Here is a 21,857-nt window from a genome sequence, read left to right as displayed (position 1 = left end):
CTTTGATATTTTCTATTTTATTGGAGTACAGATTCTCAAAATAGTTTCTAATTATCTTCTGTAGTTCTCTAAGCAGTTGAACTAAGGTTAAATTTTGCTGATTTGGAAAATATTTACAAACTTTCTTGGAAATCAGGTCTCATGACAACTAAGTTCCATGGTGACCACTCTATACTTGGAGGTCAAAATGTTCCCTTTTGGTCAAACATTATAGCCGTTATCATTGTGGGCACATTGTGTAAGTTCCTTTGGTGATATTCTAATTAGTAATATGTCTAGTGTCTTACAGGCATACAATGAATGTTCTGTTAACTTTAACCAAAGAAGAAAGCTTGGTATAAAATGTGTCATGTTTTCAAAGGTCTCTATTTACTGAGAGACTATCCCTATAGACCCATTTTAGTTTACTTGTCTCATGTGGACATGTAAAACATCATTAGTGGGACTGATGAAAAGATGAAATGCCCCTGTTCTTCTACAGAACTTCTCATTGTCCTTGTGATTTGTTAACTTCTTACATTAACAAAACTTTGCTTTCTCACACCCTCAGACAAAGTCTTTCCCAATCTATGTATCTGTTTTCTTTTTTTTAAATATTTTTTTTAGTTGTAGAGGAATATAATATAATATATTTTATTTATTTAGTTTTATGTGGTGCTGAGGATATAACCCAGTGCGTCATATGTGTGAAGCAAGCACTCTGCCACTGAGCCACAACCCCAGTATTATGTATCTGTTTTCTGATTGATTTATTTTTATTAACTAAATTGTATGCACACTGCCATCTTTTACCCAAAAATCTACTTCTATAAAAGTCAGTGATTTGGGAGGCTGAGGCAGGAGGATTGCAAGTTCAAGGCCAGACTTGTCAGCTTAGCAAAATTGACTCAAAATAAAATTTAAAAAAGGGGCTGAGAATGTAGCTCAGTGGTAGAGCACCCCTGTGTTCAAACCCTAGTACCAAAAAAGAAAAAAAAAAAAAAGTAGCTCAGATTTATAAAACAAGGAAACAATATTAAAAGAAAATCAGAATTACACAAACATATTTCTATGAAGACCCCCCAAAACAATGACAAACAAACAACAACAACAACAAAACATTGTCAGAATAGAAGTGCTGATTAACAGGCTACCTGAGAGATCAGGACATTTTTTCTTCATCACCATTTTAGGAATAGGCAGCATCCAAAGCCAAGAATCCAAAAACAAAGGTAGTCTATAATTTGGTGGGTCAAGGAGAAAGGGAAAATTCAGACTGTCTTGTTGGTTAGCTTTCATTATCTTCCCTCTGCTTGGTGATTAAGATCAAACCCAGGGCTTTGTGTACACTAGGCAAGTGTTTTACCACTGAGCTACACCCGCAAGGGGTGGGGGGGGGGCTATGTTGTCTTTAAGGAGGAATTTGGTGGAGTAGAATCTCCTTCAAAGGAATTTTTCAGTGATCCACTAGCTTTTTTGTATTTCTTTTTTTTTTTTTTTAAATTTTTTTTTTTTTTTATTGGTTGTTCAAAACATTACACAGCTCATGACATATCATCTTCCATACATTTGATTCAAGTGGGTTATGAACTCCCATTTTTTACCCCAAATACAAGTTGCAGAATCACATCGGTTACACATCCACATTTTTACATAATACCATATTAGTGACTGTTGTATTCTGCTACCTTTCCTATCCCCTACTATCCCCCCTCCCCTTCCCTCTCATCTTCCCTCTCTACCCCATCTGCTGTTGTTTAATTCTCTCCCTTGTTTTTTTTTCCCCCTTTCCCCTCACAAACTCTTATATGTAATTTTGTGTAACAATGAGGGTCTCCTTCCATTTCCATAGTTTCCCTTCTCTCTCCCTTTCTCTCCCCCCACTTGTCTCTGTTTAATGTTAATCTTTTCCTCATGCTCTTCTTCCCTGTTCTGATCTTAGTTGCTCTCTTTATATCAAGGAAGACATTTGGCATTTGTTATTTAAGGATTGGCTAGCTTCACTTAGCATAATCTGCTCTAATGCCATCCATTTCCCTGCAAAATCCATGATTTTGTCATTTTTTAGTGCTGCGTAATACTCCATTGTGTATAAATGCCACAGTTTTTTAATCCATTCATCTATTGAAGGGCATCTGGGTTGATTCCAAAGTCTAGTTATTGTGAATTGTGCTGCCATGATCATTGATGTGGCAGTATCCCTATAGTATGCTCTTTTAAGGTCCTCAGGGAATAGACCGAGAAGGGCGATAGCTGGGTCAAATGGTGGTTCCATTCCCAGCTTTCCTAGGAATCTCCATACTGCTTTCCATATTGGCTGCACCAGTTTGCAGTTCCACCAGCAATGTACAAGCGTACCCTTTTCCCCACATCCTCGCCAGCACTTATTGTTGCTTGACTTCATAATGGCTGCCAATCTTACTGGAGTGAGATGGTATCTTAGGGTGGTTTTGATTTGCATTTCTCTGACTGCTAGAGATGGTGAGCATTTTTTCATGTACTTATTGATAGATTGTATGTCCTCCTCTGAGAAGTGTCTGTTCAGGTCCTTCGCCCATTTGTTGATAGGGTTGTTTGTTATCTTGTTGTTTAATTTTTTGAGTTCTTTGTATATTCTGGATATTAGGGCTCTATCTGAAGTGTGAGGAGTAAAGATTTGTTCCCAGGATGTAGGTTCCCTATTTACCTCTCTTATTGTTTCTCTTGCTGAGAGAAAACTTTTTAGTTTGAGTAAGTCCCATTTGTTGATTCTAGTTATTAACTTTTGTGCTATGGGCGTCCTATTAAGGAATTTGGAGCCCGACCCCACAATGTGTAGATTGAAGCCAACTTTTTCTTCTATCAGGTGCAGAGTCTCTGATTTGATATCTAGGTCCTTGATCCATTTTGAATTTACTTTTGTGCATGGCGAGAGAAAGGGGTTCAGCTTCATTTTGTTGCATATGGATTTCCAGTTTTCCCAGCACCATTTGTTGAAGATGCTATCCTTTCTCCATTGCATGCTTTTAGCGCCTTTATCAAATATAAGAAAGTTGTAATTTTGTGGATTGGTCTCTGTGTCCTCTATTCTGTACCATTGATCCACCTTCCTGTTTTGGTACCAGTACCATGCTGTTTTTGTTACTATTGCTCTGTAGTACAGTTTGAAATCTGGTATCGCTATACCTCCCGATTCACACTTCCTGCTTAGAATTGCTTTTGCTATTCTGGGTCTTTTGTTTTTCCATATGAATTTCATGATAGCTTTATCTATTTCTACCAGAAATGCCGTTGGGATTTTGATTGGCATTGCATTGAACCTGTAGAGAACTTTGGGTAATATCGCCATTTTGATGATGTTGGTTCTGCCTATCCATGAACAGGGTACATTTTTCCATCTTCTAAGATCTTCTTCTATCTCTCTCTTTAGGGTTCTGTAGTTTTCATTGTATAAATCTTTCACCTCTTTTGTTAGGTTGATTCCCAAGTATTTTATTTTTTTTGAGGATATTGTGAATGGGGTGGTTTTCCTCATTTCCATTTCAGAAGTTTTGTTACTGATATACAGGAATGCCTTTGATTTATGTGTGTTGATTTTATATCCTGCCACTTTGCTGAATTCATTTATCAGTTCTAGTAGTTTCTTTGTAGACCCTTTTGGGTCTTCTAAGTATAGGATCATATCGTCCGCAAATAGTGATATTTTAAGTTCTTCTTTTCCTATTTTTATGCCTTTAATTTCTCTTGTCTGTCTAATTGCTCTGGCTAGTATTTCAAGGACTAAATTAAATAGAAGAGGTGAGAGAGGGCATCCCTGTCTTGTTCCAGATTTTAGCGGGAATGCCTTCAGTTTTTCTCCATTTAGAATGATGCTAGCCTGAGGCTTAGCATATATAGCTTTTACAATGTTGAGGTAAGTTCCTGTTATCCCCAGTTTTTCTAGTGTTTTGAACATAAAAGGATGCTGTACTTTGTCGAATGCTTTTTCTGCATCTATCGAGACGATCATATGGTTCTTATCTTTAAGTCTATTGATGTGGTGAATAATATTTATTGATTTCCGTATATTGAACCAACCTTGCATCCCAGGGATGAATCCTACTTGATCATGGTGCACAATTTTTTTGATATGCTTTTGTATTCGATTCGCCAGGATTTTATTGAGAATTTTTGCATCTATGTTCATTAGAGATATTGGTCTATAGTTTTCTTTCTTTGAAGTGTCTTTGTCTGGTTTCGGGATCAGGGTGATGTTGGCCTCATAGAATGAATTTGGAAGAGCTCCTTCTTTTTCTATTTCTTGAAATAGCTTGAAAAGTATTGGTATTAATTCTTCTTTGAAGGTTTTGTAAAACTCCGCTGTATACCCATCTGGTCCAGGGCTTTTTTTGGTTGGTAGTCTTTTGATGGCTTCTTCTATTTCTTCCTTTGTTATTGGTCTGTTTAAATTGTGTGTGTCTTCCTGACTCAATCTGGGCAGCTCATATGACTTAAGAAATTTATCGATGTCTTCACTGTCTTCTATTTTATTAGAATATAGGGTTTCAAAATACTTTCTAATTATCTTCTGTATTTCTGTAGTGTCTGTTGTGATATTGCCTTTTTCATCCCGTATGTTAGTGATTTGAGTTTTCTCTCTTCTTCTCTTCGTTAGCATGGCTTTCTGATTGACCAAAGATTTTAAGAGAAAATAGATAATTTTAAAGTAAGATCTTCTGTTTCTTTTGCAATAGCTTTTTACTCATTTGGATTTTGAGCAAGAATGTGTGGATTCAAGAAAATTACTTTCTTTTTTTAAAAAAATCAAACTATTTTTAGAATGTCATCTTTTAAAGACAAAGCAATGTAGTGTAGAAGATTATTGTATTTATTTGCTAGGATTCCCATAACAAAGTTACACAGAGTGGATGGCTTAAACCACAGAAATTCATTTTCTCACAGTCTGGAGGCTGGAAGTCTGAGCTCAAGGTATAAGCAGAATTGGATTCTTCTGAGGCTTCTCTTTGGCTTGCAGACAGTTGTCTTTTCCATGTTTTTGCATGGTCTTTCCTCTGTATGTATCTGTGTCCCAGTCTTATAAGGATATTAGTCATATTGAATTTCCTCCCAAATGACCTCATTTTAACCTAATCACCTCTTGAGAGACTCTACCATCTGTCACATTGTGAAGTATTGGAAATTACAACTTCAGTATATGAATTTGGGGGAGGAGAAATACAAGTTAGCCGATAATTTATTTGTCAGGGAGGTAGGAGATTATTTAGGAAGGTCCCATGAAGATAAATGAAGAGAATCTAAACTAAGGTATTTATAATAAAAATGGAAATGAGATTTGAGATTTAGAATCCTTAAGGAGCCAGTAATTTGATATTAGACTGAACGTGGAGGAGTCTGAGAGGGAGGGGGCAGTGTCATTCCTGGATTTCTGCTCTAGGAGAAGGAACAGACTTGAGGGAGATCTGAGCAGTGTGATATATCTTTTGAGTACCTAGCACTTTGACAGTCATATGACCCAGGTGGGATCAACTCTGGGGACATCCTACAATGACTACTTTATAACATGGACTATGTCACATCCACTGTGCATGCAGGTTTCTCATCTTTGAACCTGCCCTTGAATATATCTTATGATAGTTATCACTCTCTTATTATTATAATTGATTTCAAACTCCTGTATTTTCCCTGATAAATTCCTTTAGGGTAAGGCCTACTGTTTTTATTATTTTTTTGCCCAATTCTTCAGTATCCGATAACTGGCTTCACACATCTAGTACATAGTAGAAATAGGTTGTGCTTAGCAAATTCTAGTTACAGGAATAGTGTGTCAGGAGGATTGTTATATTCTTTGCATATTTTAATCAAGGCTCAATATTGAATACCTGTTTGGCTTTCTTGCAGACTGAGAAGACTTTGGGACATTCCATGAGTCATTCAAGCAACATTTCTAAGGTAGAGTACTACAGAAATATATTACTAGTGCCTAGGGACTTTTATATTCTTATACCTTACATGTGTTTATACTCTTGTCTTTTGAAGACATCAAGTTCTTGATACATTTCTGTAATTTGCTTTGGGACTATACTAGGTATGTGGCAGTTATGTTTTTCTAGTCCACATACCTCACAGAAACCACTATGTTCCTGAAGGTATACCAGACCCCTACAGACCCCAGAGACCCCACCTACCCACCCCATGCAGTCAGACGGTTGACAGGCACGCCCTGCAGAGCGCACTCCTCCATGCATCTCTGTCATGTCCACTCAGGTCTCTCACATACACTGCCTAGCACCAAGCACTGTGCCCACTCTACACCCCATGCCAAAGTGATTAGATATACCCAAGGCTGCAAGTGGAGCTCCCACCCCTCATTCCATGGGGAACTGTTCTATGCATCCTCCCTAGGACTCTTGCCCATCAACTCTAGTAGAGGGACCACCATTGAGCCAACAATGGATTCCAAGCTGGCCCCTAGCCCACCTTCCAAATGTGTCAGACAGGAAGCCCCTTGTGAATGGCCTCCTCCGCTGTCCTGGCTCTCTCTCTGTTTTCTCAGGCCCTTTCCCCTTTCTGGGGTGGGCTGGCAGAGTCTTTGGCTAGTATGTGTGGAATCATCAATAATCTTTAGTGTTATTTTGGGGGAAGTGACTTGCAAGGGAAACACAGTTTCTTCCAGGAAATCATATTTTTAGGCAGAATAAATCTTAGTCACCAGAGGATTTGTCATCTCAATTAGGAATGCATTGGACTGAAAGTAACACAAAGCTAACTATGGCGACATAAATATAGCTTTATCTGGTTCAGATGATGAGGTGCTTGGAGGTAGGTGGCTCAGGGCTAAGTTGTTCATAGACATTGCCAGGTATTATGGTTTGGGTCTGGAATGTCCCCCAAAGGCTTATATGCTTAAATATTTAGTCCCTAATAGAGCAACGTACAGAGGTGAGGCTTTTGACAAATGACTGTATCATGAGGACTCTAACCTCATCAATGGATTAATCTATTTGGTGGATTAATAATTTGAATGAACTATTGGGAGGTGTTGGACAGTGATGAAAAGATGAATAGTCACCTGAGCTCTCTTTTCAGTGTTCCTTTGTACACTTGTCATTCTCCTGCTTTGCACATGGTCTCACAATGAATGAGAGCTGAGTCTTCAGCACTTTGGCCTTGGCAGGAATAAGAGGAATGACTAAGGAAGGGAGGAGTCTGTCAACTGAGGGACGCTTTTTGGTAGGAAGACTGATGCTTCCCTAACTGGAAGCCCTCTCCAGTACTTGACTTCTGCTTATTTATCTCACTGCCAGAACTGTCTTAGCAGGCCACCTCTCATAGGAAGGTAGCTAGAACAAGGAGGGATTGAGGGTATGGGTTAGTCATCCATGCAGTGGGGTCATCTAGTTAGCTTACCAGGAGCATGTCAGCTGCTAGGATGTGACCCAGGAACCATCAGTACACCATGCAATGAGCTTCCTCCCATGAAATGCTCCTCTCTCAGCCCAGAAACAGCCCTGGCTGTCTCCTTATGCAGCAAGACATGAAACTGATTCTGACAGGAAGATTTGAACAATATGATGAAACCTGTCTTACTGCCTCAGATACTCTGAAATAAAGCTACCGTATATGCCATTTTAACTTACTAACTGTATAGATGTTTTCATTAAGATTATCTGATTTTTTTTTAAACTAAAAGAATCTGGCAAAATATTTTTTTAAATTTTGAGTTGTAGATGGACACAATAACTTTATTTTGTTTATTTAGGTTTTTTTTTATGTGATGCTGGGGATTGAACCCAGTGCCTCAGGAATGCTAGGCAAGCGTTCTACCACTGAGCCACAACCCCAGCCCAAGAATCTAGCAAATGTTCTGTAAGACATTAACTCATCTCTTCTTAGGCATATTTATAATCTAATAACTTGATCTTCTTCTTAATTTTGCATAAAAAGAAAACCCCATAGTGCTTAGCATGACATTGCAGGCCATTTGCATTGTGGTCCTTGGCTTCTGTCCTGAGTTATTCCCCAGACCAGTTCCTTGAGCACTGGGCTTCACCATGTTGTGTGAATGCTTTCCCTGAATACCCTCTACTTATACAACCTCTGTTTCTTTCCTCTTGTTCTCCCTTCATCCACAAAACCTGGAGCTCTAGAATGGTGCAGTGGTAGGTCATTACTCTGGATAAAGAATCCAGTTTTGCTCTACTACCTTTCAAGGGAGCTAGCAAGTGTTGAAACACATATGCAGATGAAATGTTAGAGGAAGTTGAACTGCATGTGTTAAACAGAGTGCTTTTTTTTATTAGCTACACATGGCATTACAATGATCTTGACAATTCATACATTTGAATCAATTTCTCATTTTTCTGATTGTACAGATTGCAGAATCACATTGGTCATACAGTCACCTATATACATACAGCAATCATAATGTCTATTCTATTCTGCTGCCCTTCCTATCCCCGCTTCCCCTCTCCTCCCCTCCCATCACTTCTCTCTATCCAATCTAATGTGACACACTTTTTTTTTCTTTTTCTCCTCACAACATCATACATGTATTCTGTATAACGATGAGGGTCTCCTTCCATCTTCCGTGCATCTCCCCTTCTCCTTCCTTTTCCCTCCTACCTCTCTTTCCTATTTAGTGGTAATCTTCTTCTCATGCCCCTCCTCCCTATCCCATTTTGAGACACCCCCCTTATATCAGAGAAGACATTCGGCATTTGTTTTTTAGGGATTGGCTAACTTCACTTAGCATAATCTGCTCTAATGCTATCCATTTCCCTGCAAATGCCATGATCTTGTTATTTTTTAGTGCTGAGTAATATTCCATTGTGTATAAATGCCACATTTTTTAAATCCATTCATCTATTGAAGGGCATCTAGGTTGGTTCCACAGTCTAGCTATTGTGAATTGTGCTGCTATAAACATTGATGTGGCTGTGTCCCTGTATTATGCTCTTTTTACGTCTTTTGGGTATAGTCTGAGAAGGGGAATAGCTAGGTCAAATGATGGTTCCATTCCCAGCTTTCCAAGGAATCTCATTCTGGAGGAAGTTATCTTCCCAAATAGTTCATGTGGTTTAGTAACATTTTATTTGAAGGAAAGTTTTTTCCTGTAATTAAAAAAAGCTTGTAAATGACTGACTTAAAATGTCTAGAAATTAGGTTAATGGGCATGGCATGGGGTGTGGATATTCTGACTTGCTTTGGAGGATTGGTTAGGGGGTTACATTGACTGTGGTTTATTAGTCCTGTGACTTTGAGAAAGGATACTTCTCTGAGCTTTAATTTCCTGATGAGTTAATTTATGGTAATAATGCATCTTTAAAGGTTGTTGTGAGTCTTAGAGTTAATATTAGCTCAGACCTGGGCTCTCTTCTTGCACAGAACCAACAAATCTGACTCTTTTCAGATTATGTCAAATCATGGCGATCATTTGGGTGGATTGGGTCTGAATAGTCTAGTGGTAGCTGCTATTATTTACTGCTAATCAAGGGCAGAAGCATAAGTGTTATCTTTTCTTCCTGTACACATTTTTATCATGTGCTATCTGTGCCTGGACACTTACTATGTCCACTACGTTCCCAGACACTTTTTAGGGTCATAGGAGAATCTCAGAAGCAGTGTGTGCTTTAGAACTCTGTTCACAGAACTTCCAGGGAGCCACTCAATGTGAAACTTTGTCACAAAGTATACCCCTCTGTAATTAAGAGTTACAGAGGCTGTATAAAGTTGTTAGGCTGAACCAGTTCATTGGGGCCAAGGGAAGCTGGCAGAGGACACTGTGGAAGTTACTTTTTTTTCTTGAAAATCGTAGTTCCTTTTTATCGCAGGATTTGTAAAATGAACCTGCTGGTTTCGACCATTTTTAGGCCATGGCATATAAAATCCTATCTTTAGTGTAACAGGTGTATTTCAGCAGATTCTTTATACCCTTGAGATAAAAGGTACAAAGAAAGGAGGTCAGAATAAGGACATGTCTTCTATTTCCCAGAATTCTCATTGTATCTCTCAGCAGATTTTTCTTGCAAATTCTCTGCCTCCATATGGGTTCAGCATCTTAGTTGCTCACCTGCAGTCTGTCTTGGATTTCTGCAGTTTACTTCTTGCTGGCAGGATATTAGAGGTTGATAAGAGGTGAACATAAACCTCAGTCTGTTTCATGGTAGTCTATCTAGATTGGATTTCAGGAGTTCATCAAATTTGTTACCACTCCCTAGTGGCCCATCCTAGTCACTTAAGTGGTTCATGTTACTTTTCCTTTTTTTTAATTTTTAACAGAGCACTTATTGCTGCCTAGATGTTTGAATTTATTTTTTCTGCTGCTGCTTCATCCCACTTAAATTCTGTTGACATAGAGTCACGTTTTGTTTACTCCTAAGCCTTCAGAGCCAAAAAGATAGGATGTAACCCTGGAGGTTCCCAGCAGTACTGAGTGAATGTTTGCATGGCATTGTTCCAGATGCTTTATACTCAGCCTGTTGTTTTTCCTTCATTGTCACAGCCACCTTCCAGGCCAAGCTTCTTAGCTCCTTTTTAGCTCCCTAAGAATCTGTGTACATTTTGACCACTTTTCTGAAATCCTTCTCTGACTAGCAACCTGTAAATGGAATCCTAACGCTTCTCCTTTCTCGCCTTCATGTATTTCATTTCGTTAGTATAAGTTCCCATCTTCCTACCTTCGTCTGTTAGAGTTAAAGTGATCTGGCACTGGCCACTTGGAGCCTCGTCCATCTCAGTGTCCCTTTGGTCATCAAAATCTAGATGGTTCTGACAGGTCAGTACTCTATCCATGCATGCATTTTGCACATGTTATTCCCTCTAGTTGAGAATGGATGGCTGACTCTTGTTTTCTTCTTTAGGTCTTGGGCCCCTTAGAGGGGCTTTCCTGGACGCCTTTTTCTTAATCTAAATTATCTCACTCATTTGGGTATTACATTTTTTCCCTTTTTAACACCTGTCACAGTTTATAATGATATTGCAGCAATGTGTACAAAAAATATATTTTTAGAAGTAGCTGTTTAAGGTTGGATGAGCCCCACAGAGGACATGCTCATAGAATGTTGGACATTGGAATGCAATTTCTATTCAGCTCCAACCTTGTCTTCACCTTGCTGAGGGGTGGGACTGCAGAGCCATCTTGGAGCTATATTCTTCAGCTCCATATCCATACCCCACCCAAATTGCATTCATTTCCTGTGCTGTTGCTTAGTGTTTGCTGAAGAACCAACTTAGAATTTTATATATTGTATAATATCGGAAACCACATTTGATTGGTAAGTTTTCCAACCTGAAATTAAAATGTAAAACAAAATATGTTCTTCAGTATATCATCTAAACTCACTGTCACTCCCTGTTTTTCCTGATAATGTCCTTTGAGAGATAAAGCTCTGACTAGGAAGGGTATTTGGGAGGCTGACTGGGTAGAGAGGAGGGCTGGGGGCTGGGTAAGCCCACCTCCCATCTCTGCTGTGAGTCTCTGCCTGTTGAGGGCCTAGCATTCCCAGGGTGCTAGGGGGCCATCAAATATGAGTTGATAGGATGCAGTAAGGTATTGAGCACAGACTCAAATGAGGTAAATGCTTGTCCTGCAGTATTGTGACAAGGAAGTGCAGTGTAGGATTGCATGAGTTAAGATTTTGTATAATACTTAACCATGTACCAGACATTGTACTTTGAATGCTGAACCAAACAGAGAAGGTACAAGCAATACCTGTTCATGGAGAGTATTCCTACAAAGGGAATAGATAAGGGACTGAGGAAAGGATTATAAGGAACTCAAGTTAATAGGGTTGCTCAGAGAAGGTATGGCTGAAGAGGTGACACTTAAAACAGGTTATAAATGGTGGAAAGGAACCAGTCAGGAGCAAACTATAGCAGAAAGATAGTTTGTCGTATCCTGGGGGAAATTCAGTACTTCAGGTAGATAGTGAAAGGCAGTAATAGCTATCATAGCATCCATTGTAGGTGCTAGGAAACCATGAAATTGTGTTGGTTTCAGCTGTACCAGTGAGTTCTTTGGCCTCAAATCCTTTAGGAGCAGGTTGGAATTCTTTGAGGGGGCCATGCGATTCCCTGAGGAGGCTTGAACCCACTCTGTCCAACTGGAATTGCCTTAGATCTCAGGAATTGGCTGAGGCCAAGCTAATCCAAGAGACTGGACTTTCTGATGCCTCTGCCTATGACTTTTAGAGGAGGCATGTGGTGCACAAAGGGCAGCACACCAGATGTGACATAATTTCACCCTGAGGGAAGCCTTCTCATTCAACCCTGGGAGTCAGACCTGGTCCAGATGGCACAATTTCTGAAGCAGATCATGATGGGCAGCATTTATTCCAGGGAGAAAGCAGTGGAATTCTCCAGTGTGGATGTCACCTCCAAGTTCTCTGGCTCTGAGAGTTGTAAGGGCCAGCACCCCTATTGGCTGGTTTTAGAGCTGAGCACAGTTGCAATGTTATACCATGAGTAAAGTGCCTCTGGTTAATCAAATATTCTTGGGTAAAGTTAAACTGAACTTATTTAATGAGCACTTAGAATTATTGTTTTTCTGTTACTTGGCAAGCAAATCTCAATGTATTTGGTCTTTGACTTGTTTAAATTCTTTGAAATACTTTCTAGGTTAGTGCTGCATTTAGACAGTAAAAAGACATAGCAGAATGTCTGTGTCAGGACATCGGGATGGAAACCTGCTACCACTTTGCCTGGAAGCAGACCCGAATGTGGTCATCAAGGCCAGGGTTTGCTTCTCTTTGTTTCTGAATCCAGAGTTGACCAGACAGACTCGGTTACTCAGACTCATGGGTTGCATATAAGGCAGTGTGTGTGTTTCTTAATGTGTACTGAAGAAAATGACTATGCCAAAGACAAGAGACTTATTTTCATGCAACAAAAGCAAGAGGAATGAATTAGACTTGCTGGCATCAGGCGGTAGTGACAGCCTGCTCTATCTTCATCACAGGTACTAACCATGTAGCTTCGCTTGCAATCCCAGCAGAGCCTGGTGGGCAATGTTTGCTATTTGTCTCTTATTTTACAAAGTTCATTGATGATATTTTAATAAATTTCTTTCTTCTGATTAGTTACAGCTTAATTTTTTGGCTAAACATTAGGTAAACAATTTTCAAAGTTTAATTTATGGTCTCCTAGAGGTAAAAAAAGTGGGGCCAAGTTTAAAAGAGTTTCATAGCGATACTGAGACATTCTTTGCCATTTCTACCTCATTCTCTCACAGATGTATGGTGGAGTTTCCCAAGACTGAGTGACATACAAGATGGTATCTTCTTTTAAATACTTATGGAATATGTTCTTGTGTTTTAAGGTGTACTAATGTAGTAAGATTGAGAGCTGTAACTCATATAAGAAAAAGATCTTTGGAGGATTACAATAGTTTAAGAGTGTAAAGGGGTCCTGAGACTCTGACATGGGCAGTCTCCCCAGAAAATAGTTATTTGATTCCTTCAGCAAATGTTCATTGAATACCTACTGTGTGTCAGGCCAGATGGCAGAAGCTCTGAAGTTGACATTGTTCCCCAAACATAAGCCTTGTTAGGTACTGTAGAAGAAGTGAATAAGGTGCAAGGACAGTGAATAATAGGGATGGAAAGTCCCTTTTAAGGAAAAATCCGAGGAGGATCCAGCTGTGTGAGGTGAATGTGGAAGTGTTCTGGGAAAAGCAGGAGTTATAGAGCCTTGGGTTAGGGAAGGCTACAGCCTGCTGGGTCAATAATGGAGCAAAGTGGCAGGCTGGGGGACTGGCCAGGGTAATGAGACTTCTAGCAGGTCTCTGAACCTTCTTTGATATTGAGTGTGTAGGTTGGGGGTACGCTTAAAAAGATGATTGATTTCTTTTGAAGCCTTCTGACTCATTTGACTTAGGAGCAGGAGCCCGAGCATGAAGTTAGGGTCCTATGTTCCCATCGATAAAGTGCTCCCAGACTGTTGTTTCACTCTTGTAATTTTATGTATCTTGGGCCAGTGCTGTCCATGAGCAGCTTGGGTAGAAGCTTTCTTCATCCCAGGTAGGTGGACTTCTGTGGAAACAAAGCATTTTATAATAGATATAGAACCTGCAGATTACTTTGTGGGTCATCAAGCAGTGTCTGCATTGGTGCTTTGGAATAGAAAGTATTCCTGGAATGGTGAAAGTAGAATTTCTGTATCTCCTCTGATTTTATTTGATTCCTGAAGCAAGTCCTATCATTGGGTTGTTGGCCTGATTTTGAAATTATTGAACTCATGCTCTGTGATATGCTCAGTGCTGTGATGCCAGAGCACAATGAGGGCTTAGAGTCAAAAGCCAGTGCTTTTGCCACCACCCAAGAATTCTCTGTTTCCTTTATTGGCAATGAAAAAATATTTTTGTTCTATTTGAAAAGTTAAATATTTAAAGAAGTTACTACAGTAAAAGTCCTTGTGAGTGAGGACTCACAGACATAAGCCCTTTCACCATGTTATTTCTAGTGATTTTGGACCTTTATATCGTCACACTGTAGTTTCTGCATCTTTGCCCCAGAATTGTTGTCTTCAATGTAATTTAGTAAAAATAATTTTTTGCAAGATTGACACTTAGCATGGAGACCTGCTTGGGAAGGTAAGCCCTAAGAAAGTCCCTTCAGCTGCTGCCTTCCCTGTAGCAGTGCTATGATACACACCCCTCATTGTGCTGGGGTTATATTGACATTCATATAATCTCAGCTTCTTCTAAGAAGCTAGAATAGAATTTAGTGTTACTGACACTTGCTAGGCAATGCTGATGAGAGTCATTTATAATGGAAATTCTTTGGGCATTCAGTAGTTCTTATTGTGTATTCTTTTCCATAAATGAGAGGGTGGGGAGAGAGAGAATAAGAATGTGTGTGTGTGTGTGTGTGTGTGTGTGGTTTTGTAATGGTCAGTTTAATTAATTTCCTTTGTGAAAGCTTGGTCTTGGCAGGCCTTCAGCAAGAGCCAGCATGTATTTATCAGAGCAGCCACAGAATGGCTTGTCCTTTAATTGTAGCTCATTTTTGAAGGTGAATACAACTGAATATTTATTTATAGAAATCAGAGTCTCATAATGAAGCTTTGATTTTGACAGAATAACTTCTGTGCTAAGCAGAAAGTTTTTTGAAACATAATTTTAGTCTGCACATTTCAGTATCTTAACACCAAGTGAGATTTTGTCTGTGCTCAATGATGTCATACTTTCTGAGGTGGGGTTAGGAGATCACTACTGTCTCTGAGTTTAGAGTGGGAGAATAGTAACCTTTAGCAACCTCCTGAGCAGGACACACAAACTAAAAGGTGATCTGATAAATAGGACTTCTAAAATGGCCCCTCAGAGATGTTCTGCCATTTTGCCTAGAATCTATGAATATCCTGAGATGTTATTCTCATGATCATATTTTTTGTCATGTAGCATAGTTGGCCCTAGAATAGGGAGATTATTGACTTATATACATGATCCCAGTGGAATTCCATGAACACTGAAAAACAGAGAAATTTCTTTTAGTTGGTGACAGAGAGACATTATACTGATAGTACAAGTAGGCCTTGAAGATGGTAAAGGGTCCTGTGATGGGCCATGCATGCAGCCCTTGAGAGACAGCCAGCAAGCTGACATCAGTGTCCTCAATACTGTCATTTCAGGGAACAGCATTGCTAGCAACCTGAATGAGTGAGGATATATATTGTTCCCAGGCTCTCTAGGAAAGTGGGAGACCCTATATGGTTTTTATGAGGTGCCACAACAAAGTTCTTGTGAGACAATGCAAGAAGTGATTAAATTATGAGAAGTGGATTAAAATACTGAAATAGATTAATTGCATAGTAACTATAGGCATGTAGAGTATAGCTGGAGGATGTAGGTCACTGAAGGTATAACTCTGAGGTTTATGTTTTGCCCGCTGAGTGGAGCTTCCTCTCTGCTTCCTGATGCCATTTTGCTTTACCTCAAGTCCAGAGATATGGAGTTGGCCAACGTGGACTGAATCTCTGAAACCATGAGCCAAAATAAACTTCTCCTCCTCTATGTTGTTCTTGTCAGAACTTTTGGTCACAGCAACGTATAGGGAACTAAACCAGACCCTAAGGAGAGAGTTCTAGCACACTGTGCCTGGACTTCTGGTCCATTGAAATGGTGTGATGATAGATTTTTGTAGTTTAAGCCACTAAGTTTGTGGTACTTTGCTATACAGCAAGAGAAAAGTCAAATAGATTTGTGTTATTGTCTGTGTGAAGGAGAGACCTCTCCTGGGAACTGGCAGAGAAGTTCACTTCTGAAGTTCTCTGAGCTGATGGGGTAACATGACTTCTTGATTGTACCATCATCTTTTTTTTTTTTTTAACTTATTTTGATGCTTTGTGTTGTCTTTGTTAGACTTATCATCATGCAGTGACTGTCAATTTATAACCATGATCCTTAGAGAGTTTTAACATAGAAACCTGTTCATTCACACACGCAACAAAAAAGTCCCCTTCAGAACACTTGATCCTTCTTATGTGAAATACACTCTGAGTACTTCTGTTTTACTCTATTTCATTCCATTTCATATTTTTAAAATATAGATCATGACTTGTGAAATCAGTTTATTCACTTGTTGTTCGGGATTTGAATAATTATTGCCATTGGCTGTGCTTGTAGTTTTGTTTTATTTTCATTTTTATTGTTTTACTATTTTTATTGGTTATTTTAGTTATACACGATAGTAGAGTCCATTCTGATATAGTTATGCAAGCACAGGATATATTGTATTTAGGACCCAAGTCTTATGGATGTACATGATGGTGGGATTCACTGTGCTGTATTCATGTATGTACAAAGGAAATTTATGTCAGATTCATTCCACTGCCTTTCGTATTCCTGTCCCACTCCCTTCCTTTCATTCCCCTTTGTCTAATCTAGTGAACTTCTATCCCTGCCCTTTGTTGTGGGTTAGCATCTGTATGTCAGAGAGAAAATTAGACCTTTGTTATTTTGTCATTGGCTTATTTCACTTAGCTTGATAGTCTCCAGATCCATCCATTTACCAGCAAATATCATAAAGTCATTCTTTTTTATGGTGTATGTATACCACAATTTCCTTTCCCATTCATCCATTGATAGCCATATAAGTTGGTTCCATATCTTAGCTATTTTGAATTTTGCTGCTGTAAACAGTGATGTGGCTGCATCACTGTAGTAAGCTGATTTTCACTCCATTGGGTATATACTAAGGAGTGGGTTAACTGGATCAAGTGGTGGTTCCATTCCAGGTTTTTTTTGTTTGTTTGTTTTTTACTGCTTTCCAGTATGGTTGTACCAATTTGCAGTCCCACCAACAATGTGTGAGTGTATCCTTATCCCCACATCCTAGCCAACATTTATTTTTACTTGTATTCTTGATAATTGTCATTCCGATTGTAATGAGGTAAAACCTCAGTGTAATCTATTGCATTTTCCATGATTGCTAAAGATGTTGAGAATTTTTTCATATATTTGTTGACCATTTGTATTTCTTCTTTTGAGAAGTTTCTGTTCATTTGCCCATTTATTGATTGCATTATTTATTGTTTTGGTTTAAGCTTTTAACTTCTTTATATATCCCGAATTAATGCCTTATCTGAAATGTGAGTGGCAAAGATTTTCTCCCATTCTGTAAGCTCTCTCTTTATTCTCTTGTTTCCTTTGCTGTGAAGAAGCACTTAAGTTTGATCCCATGCCATTTATTGATTTTTTATTTTACTTCTTGTGCTTTAGGAGTCTTACTAAGGAAGTCAGTTCCTAAGCCAACATGTTGGAGTGTTGGGCCTACATTTTCTTCTCAGATATGCAGGCTTTTATACCTAGGTCTTTGATTCTCTTTGAGTTGATTTTTGTGCAGGGGTGAGAGATAGAAGTTTTTTAATATGGATTATTATTATTTATATATGGATTTCCAGTTTTCCCAGCAGTATTTGTTGAAGAGGCTATTTTTTTCCTCCAGTGTAGATTTTTGGCACCTTTGTCTACTATGAGATCACTGTATTTATGTGTGTTTATCTCTCTTGTCTTCTGTTCTATTTCATTGATTTTCATGCCTGTTTTGGTGCCAATAGCATGCTGGGTTTTTTTTTTTTTTTTTTTTGCGTACTGGTTTTGGTACTTTTTTTTTTTTTTTTTTGGATTGAACATAGGGGCACTTGACCACATGTTCAAGGGAGTGGGGATGGGAACGACATCCCCATCCCATTTTTGTATTTTATTTATAGACAGGGTCACTCACACTGAGTTGCTTAGCGTCTCAATATTGCTGAGGCTGGCTTTGAACTGTAGTCCTCCTGTCTCAGCCTCCTGAGCTGCTGGGATTACAGGCATGTGTCACCACACCCAGCAGCATGCTGTTTTTGTTACTGTGGCTCTGTATTACAATTTAACATCTGGTATTGTGATACCTCCTGCTTCCATAAGCTATTTTTTTTTTAATTTTTTTTTTATTGGTTGTTAAAAACATTATAAAGCTCTTGACATATCATATTTCATACATTAGATACAAGTTGGTTATGAACTCCCAATTTTACCCCAAATACAGATTGCAGAATCACATCGGTTACACATCCACATTTTTACATAATACCCTATTAGTAACTGTTGTATTCTGCTACCTTTCCTATCCTCTACCATCCCCCCTCCCTCCCCTCCCATCTTCTCTCTCTACCCCATCCACTGTAATTCATATCTCTCCTTGTTTATTTTCCCATTCCCCTCACAACCTCTTATATGTAATTTTGTATAACAATGAGGGTCTCCCTCCATTACCATGCAATTTCCCTTTTCTCTCCCTTTCCATCCCACCTCATCTATCTGTTTAATGTTAATCTTTTCTTCCTGCTCTTCCTCCCTGCTCTGTTCTTAGTTGCTCTCATTATATCAAAGAAGACATTTGGTATTTGTTTTTTAGGGATTGGCTAGCTTCACTAAGCATAATCTGCTCTAGTGCCATCCATTTCCCTGCAAATTCTATGATTTTGTCATTTTTTAGTGCTGCGTAATACTCCATGGTGTATAAATGCCACATTTTTTTTATCCATTCATCTACTGAAGGGCATCTGGGTTGGTTCCACAGTCTAGCAATTGTGAATTGTGCTGCTATGAACATCGATGTAGCAGTATCCCTGTAGTACGCTCTTTTAAGGTCTTCGGGGAAAAGTCCAAGAAGGGCAATAGCTGGGTCAAATGGTGGTTCCATTCCCAGCTTTCCCAGGAATCTCCATACTGATTTCCAGATTGGCCGCACCAGTTTGCAGTCCCACCAGCAATGTACAAGAGTACCCAATGAAATCATGTGTAGGAAATATTGCTCAGGTTTAAAGCAGCAAAGCTCTTCTGTAGAGTTCCTATGGAGAATCAGTGTTTCCCCCATCAGATGCCAGGTCTTCCTCTGTGGATTGGATCATCTGTGAAGGTGTCAGCACAGATGGCAATGATGTTTCTCTGCTTGTTTCTCTATGTGTCCATTCCTAGGCACAGCAGACTTCCTCTTTCTTTCTTATGACTGCCTGTTATTTCTTCCTGTAGATGTAACAGTATTGCCTCATTTTGCTGGTGGGCATTTAAGCTGATGTCAGCTGTTTGCTCTCATGAACACTGCTCTTTAAATCCTTTGGTGCAGGTGTTTCTGGATGAATTCCTAAAAGAATTGCTGGGACAAAATTAATGTGCCTTTTAATTCTGAGAGCTGTTGCTATCTTACGGAGTATAGGGAACAGAGATATGAGTGGTGGGAACATGAGGTAAATGGAATAATTCTTTAAACTGGGCCCACTGTGTTGACCGACCGACCCACCCTCCCTCCCTCCCTCCCTCTCTCCCTTCCTTCCTTCCTTCCTATCTATTACATTCTTCAGCAAATAGCCTATTATCTGCAGGAGAAATGGAGGCCTAAAATGCCAATAAAAAGAGTATAAATTATCCTGAAGTTGGGGACTGTTGTGACCCTTACAAAGACCCCATCGAAGAACTCAGGGAGATAAGGATAATCCCCCCTAACCATCTGTAAGAACAGATTCTAATTAGAACTGGTCATCATGGGCCAAAGTGACCTAGAGTTATCACATGCAGTGGGGACTTCAGAGTCTGATATTATCCTGCTGTCAGTCCAAAATCAAGAGGTGGACTTGGGCAAGACTCTCTGAAAACTTTCCTGGGACTCCCACAAAGAGTAGGAAGGAGTGGTGGAAAAGGAAGCCAGGCTGTAATCTAGTGGGAGGAGCAAGGGAAAAAAGTGATAGGAAAGGAAGGCTTGAGGTTATCCTGCAGTGAGAGAGTAGTGTGTTCCTGTCACCTACTGAGAAGTCTGTCTGAGGAGTGTATTAGGATAGACACTCCAAGGGCAGTAGGTTCTCCCAGAGGAAACAGAAGGAATGAGAAGCCAGGTTCTGTCAAGGTTGAATAGGAAGTTTTCTTTTCCCCATATATCTTCACAGCCTTGTTAAAAGTAATTCAAAACAGTGACTCTGATAGGAAAGACAATCATTAAGAGGCTCAAGAATAGCCATACAAAATGTCTAAGTGAGTGATAATGTCTAAAAGTATCTGTCATTCCTGAGAAATAAAGTCAACTGAGATTTAGGCTTATATATAACCTAAAGGTTTGCTTTGGCAGAATTGATTTCAGCATCACAAGAAGAGGAAATTTTTTTAAAAAATTTTGTTTTAATTAGTTATACATGACAGTAGAATGCACTTATATACTTTGATATATCATACATAGATGGGATATAATTTCTCATTTTTCTGATTATACATATTGTAGAATCACATTGGTCATACAGTCACATACATACATAAAGTAATAGTGTCTGTTTCATTCTACTATCTTTCTTATCCCCACATCCCCTGCCTTCTCCTCCTTTCACTTCCCTCTACCTAATCTAAGGTAACACTATTCTTTTTTTTTTTTTTTTGCATTACAATTCTTAGTATATATATACCACAATTTTTGTATCTTTGTTTGTATATAAAGTATGTTGACACCCAATTTAAGTCTTCATACATGTACTTTGGATAATGATGTCCATCACATTCCACCATCCTTGCTGATCCCTGCCCCTTCCCTTTCCCTCCCACCCCTCTTCCCTATCTAGAATTCATTTATACCTCCCATGCTGTCCCTCCCAGTCCCACTATGAGTCAACTTCCTTATATCAGGGAAAACATTCTGCATTTGTTTTTTTGGGGGGGATTGGCTGACTTCACTTAGCATTATCTTCTCCAACGCCATCCATTTACCTGCAAATGCCATGGTTTTGGTTCTTTTTTTTTTTAATGCTGAGTAAAATTCCATTGTGTATATATGCCATTTTTTTTTTCATTCATCCACTGAAGGACATCTAGGTTGGCTCCACAGTTTAGCTATTGTAAATTGTGCTGCTATAACTTTAATGTGGCTGTGTCCCTGTAGTATGCTGTTTGTAAGTACTTTGGGTATAGACAGAGGAGAGGGATAGCTGGGTCAAATGGTGGTTCCATTCCCAGTTTTCCAAGGAATCTCCATACTGCTTTCCATATTTGCTGCACCAATTTGCAGTCCCACCAGCAATGTATGAGTCTGCCTTTTTCTCCACATCCTCCCCTACACTTATTGTTGTTTGTCTTCATAATAGCTGCCATTCTGACTGGAGTGAGATGATATAAAAAGAGAGAATTTTCATGAATTTTTTTTACATTCTTTTTCATGACTAGAAAGTCTCTTGGGAACCAGGAAAGTGCTTCAGGAACAGAGGGCTTCAGTATATTTTGTTGTTACTGTTTTTGTCACATTTAATTTTCTTATTATAGACAGTAGCACCTTTTGTCAGAAACTGTCAGGTCCTGCGTTATCTGACCTCATGGAGGAAGAGTGCAGGTGCTCCTGGAATTAATTTTGTATGGTACAGACCTTTGACCTGGTGCTGCCTCCCTGGCT

General features: G+C 39.2%; 1 protein-coding gene across 6 annotated transcripts in view; it reads left to right on the top strand.

Annotated features, from left to right (window-relative positions):
- Marchf8 (membrane associated ring-CH-type finger 8) overlaps window positions 1-21,857 on the top strand; it is a 135,317-nt gene that overhangs the window by 97,313 nt on the left and 16,147 nt on the right. For all 6 annotated transcript variants that reach the window (XM_027947882.2, XM_071611256.1, XM_027947885.2 and 3 more), the window contains exon 3: window positions 5,857-5,907. In XM_027947882.2, the coding sequence (XP_027803683.1) occupies window positions 5,857-5,907 (51 nt within the window). The remainder of the gene's footprint in view (window positions 1-5,856; window positions 5,908-21,857) is intronic.

Source organism: Marmota flaviventris, chromosome 4, assembly GCF_047511675.1.
Source record: "Marmota flaviventris isolate mMarFla1 chromosome 4, mMarFla1.hap1, whole genome shotgun sequence".
Lineage (NCBI taxonomy): Eukaryota > Metazoa > Chordata > Mammalia > Rodentia > Sciuridae > Marmota > Marmota flaviventris.
Note: the sequence above shows the minus strand (reverse complement) of the source record. Positions and strands in the feature narration are given on the sequence as shown.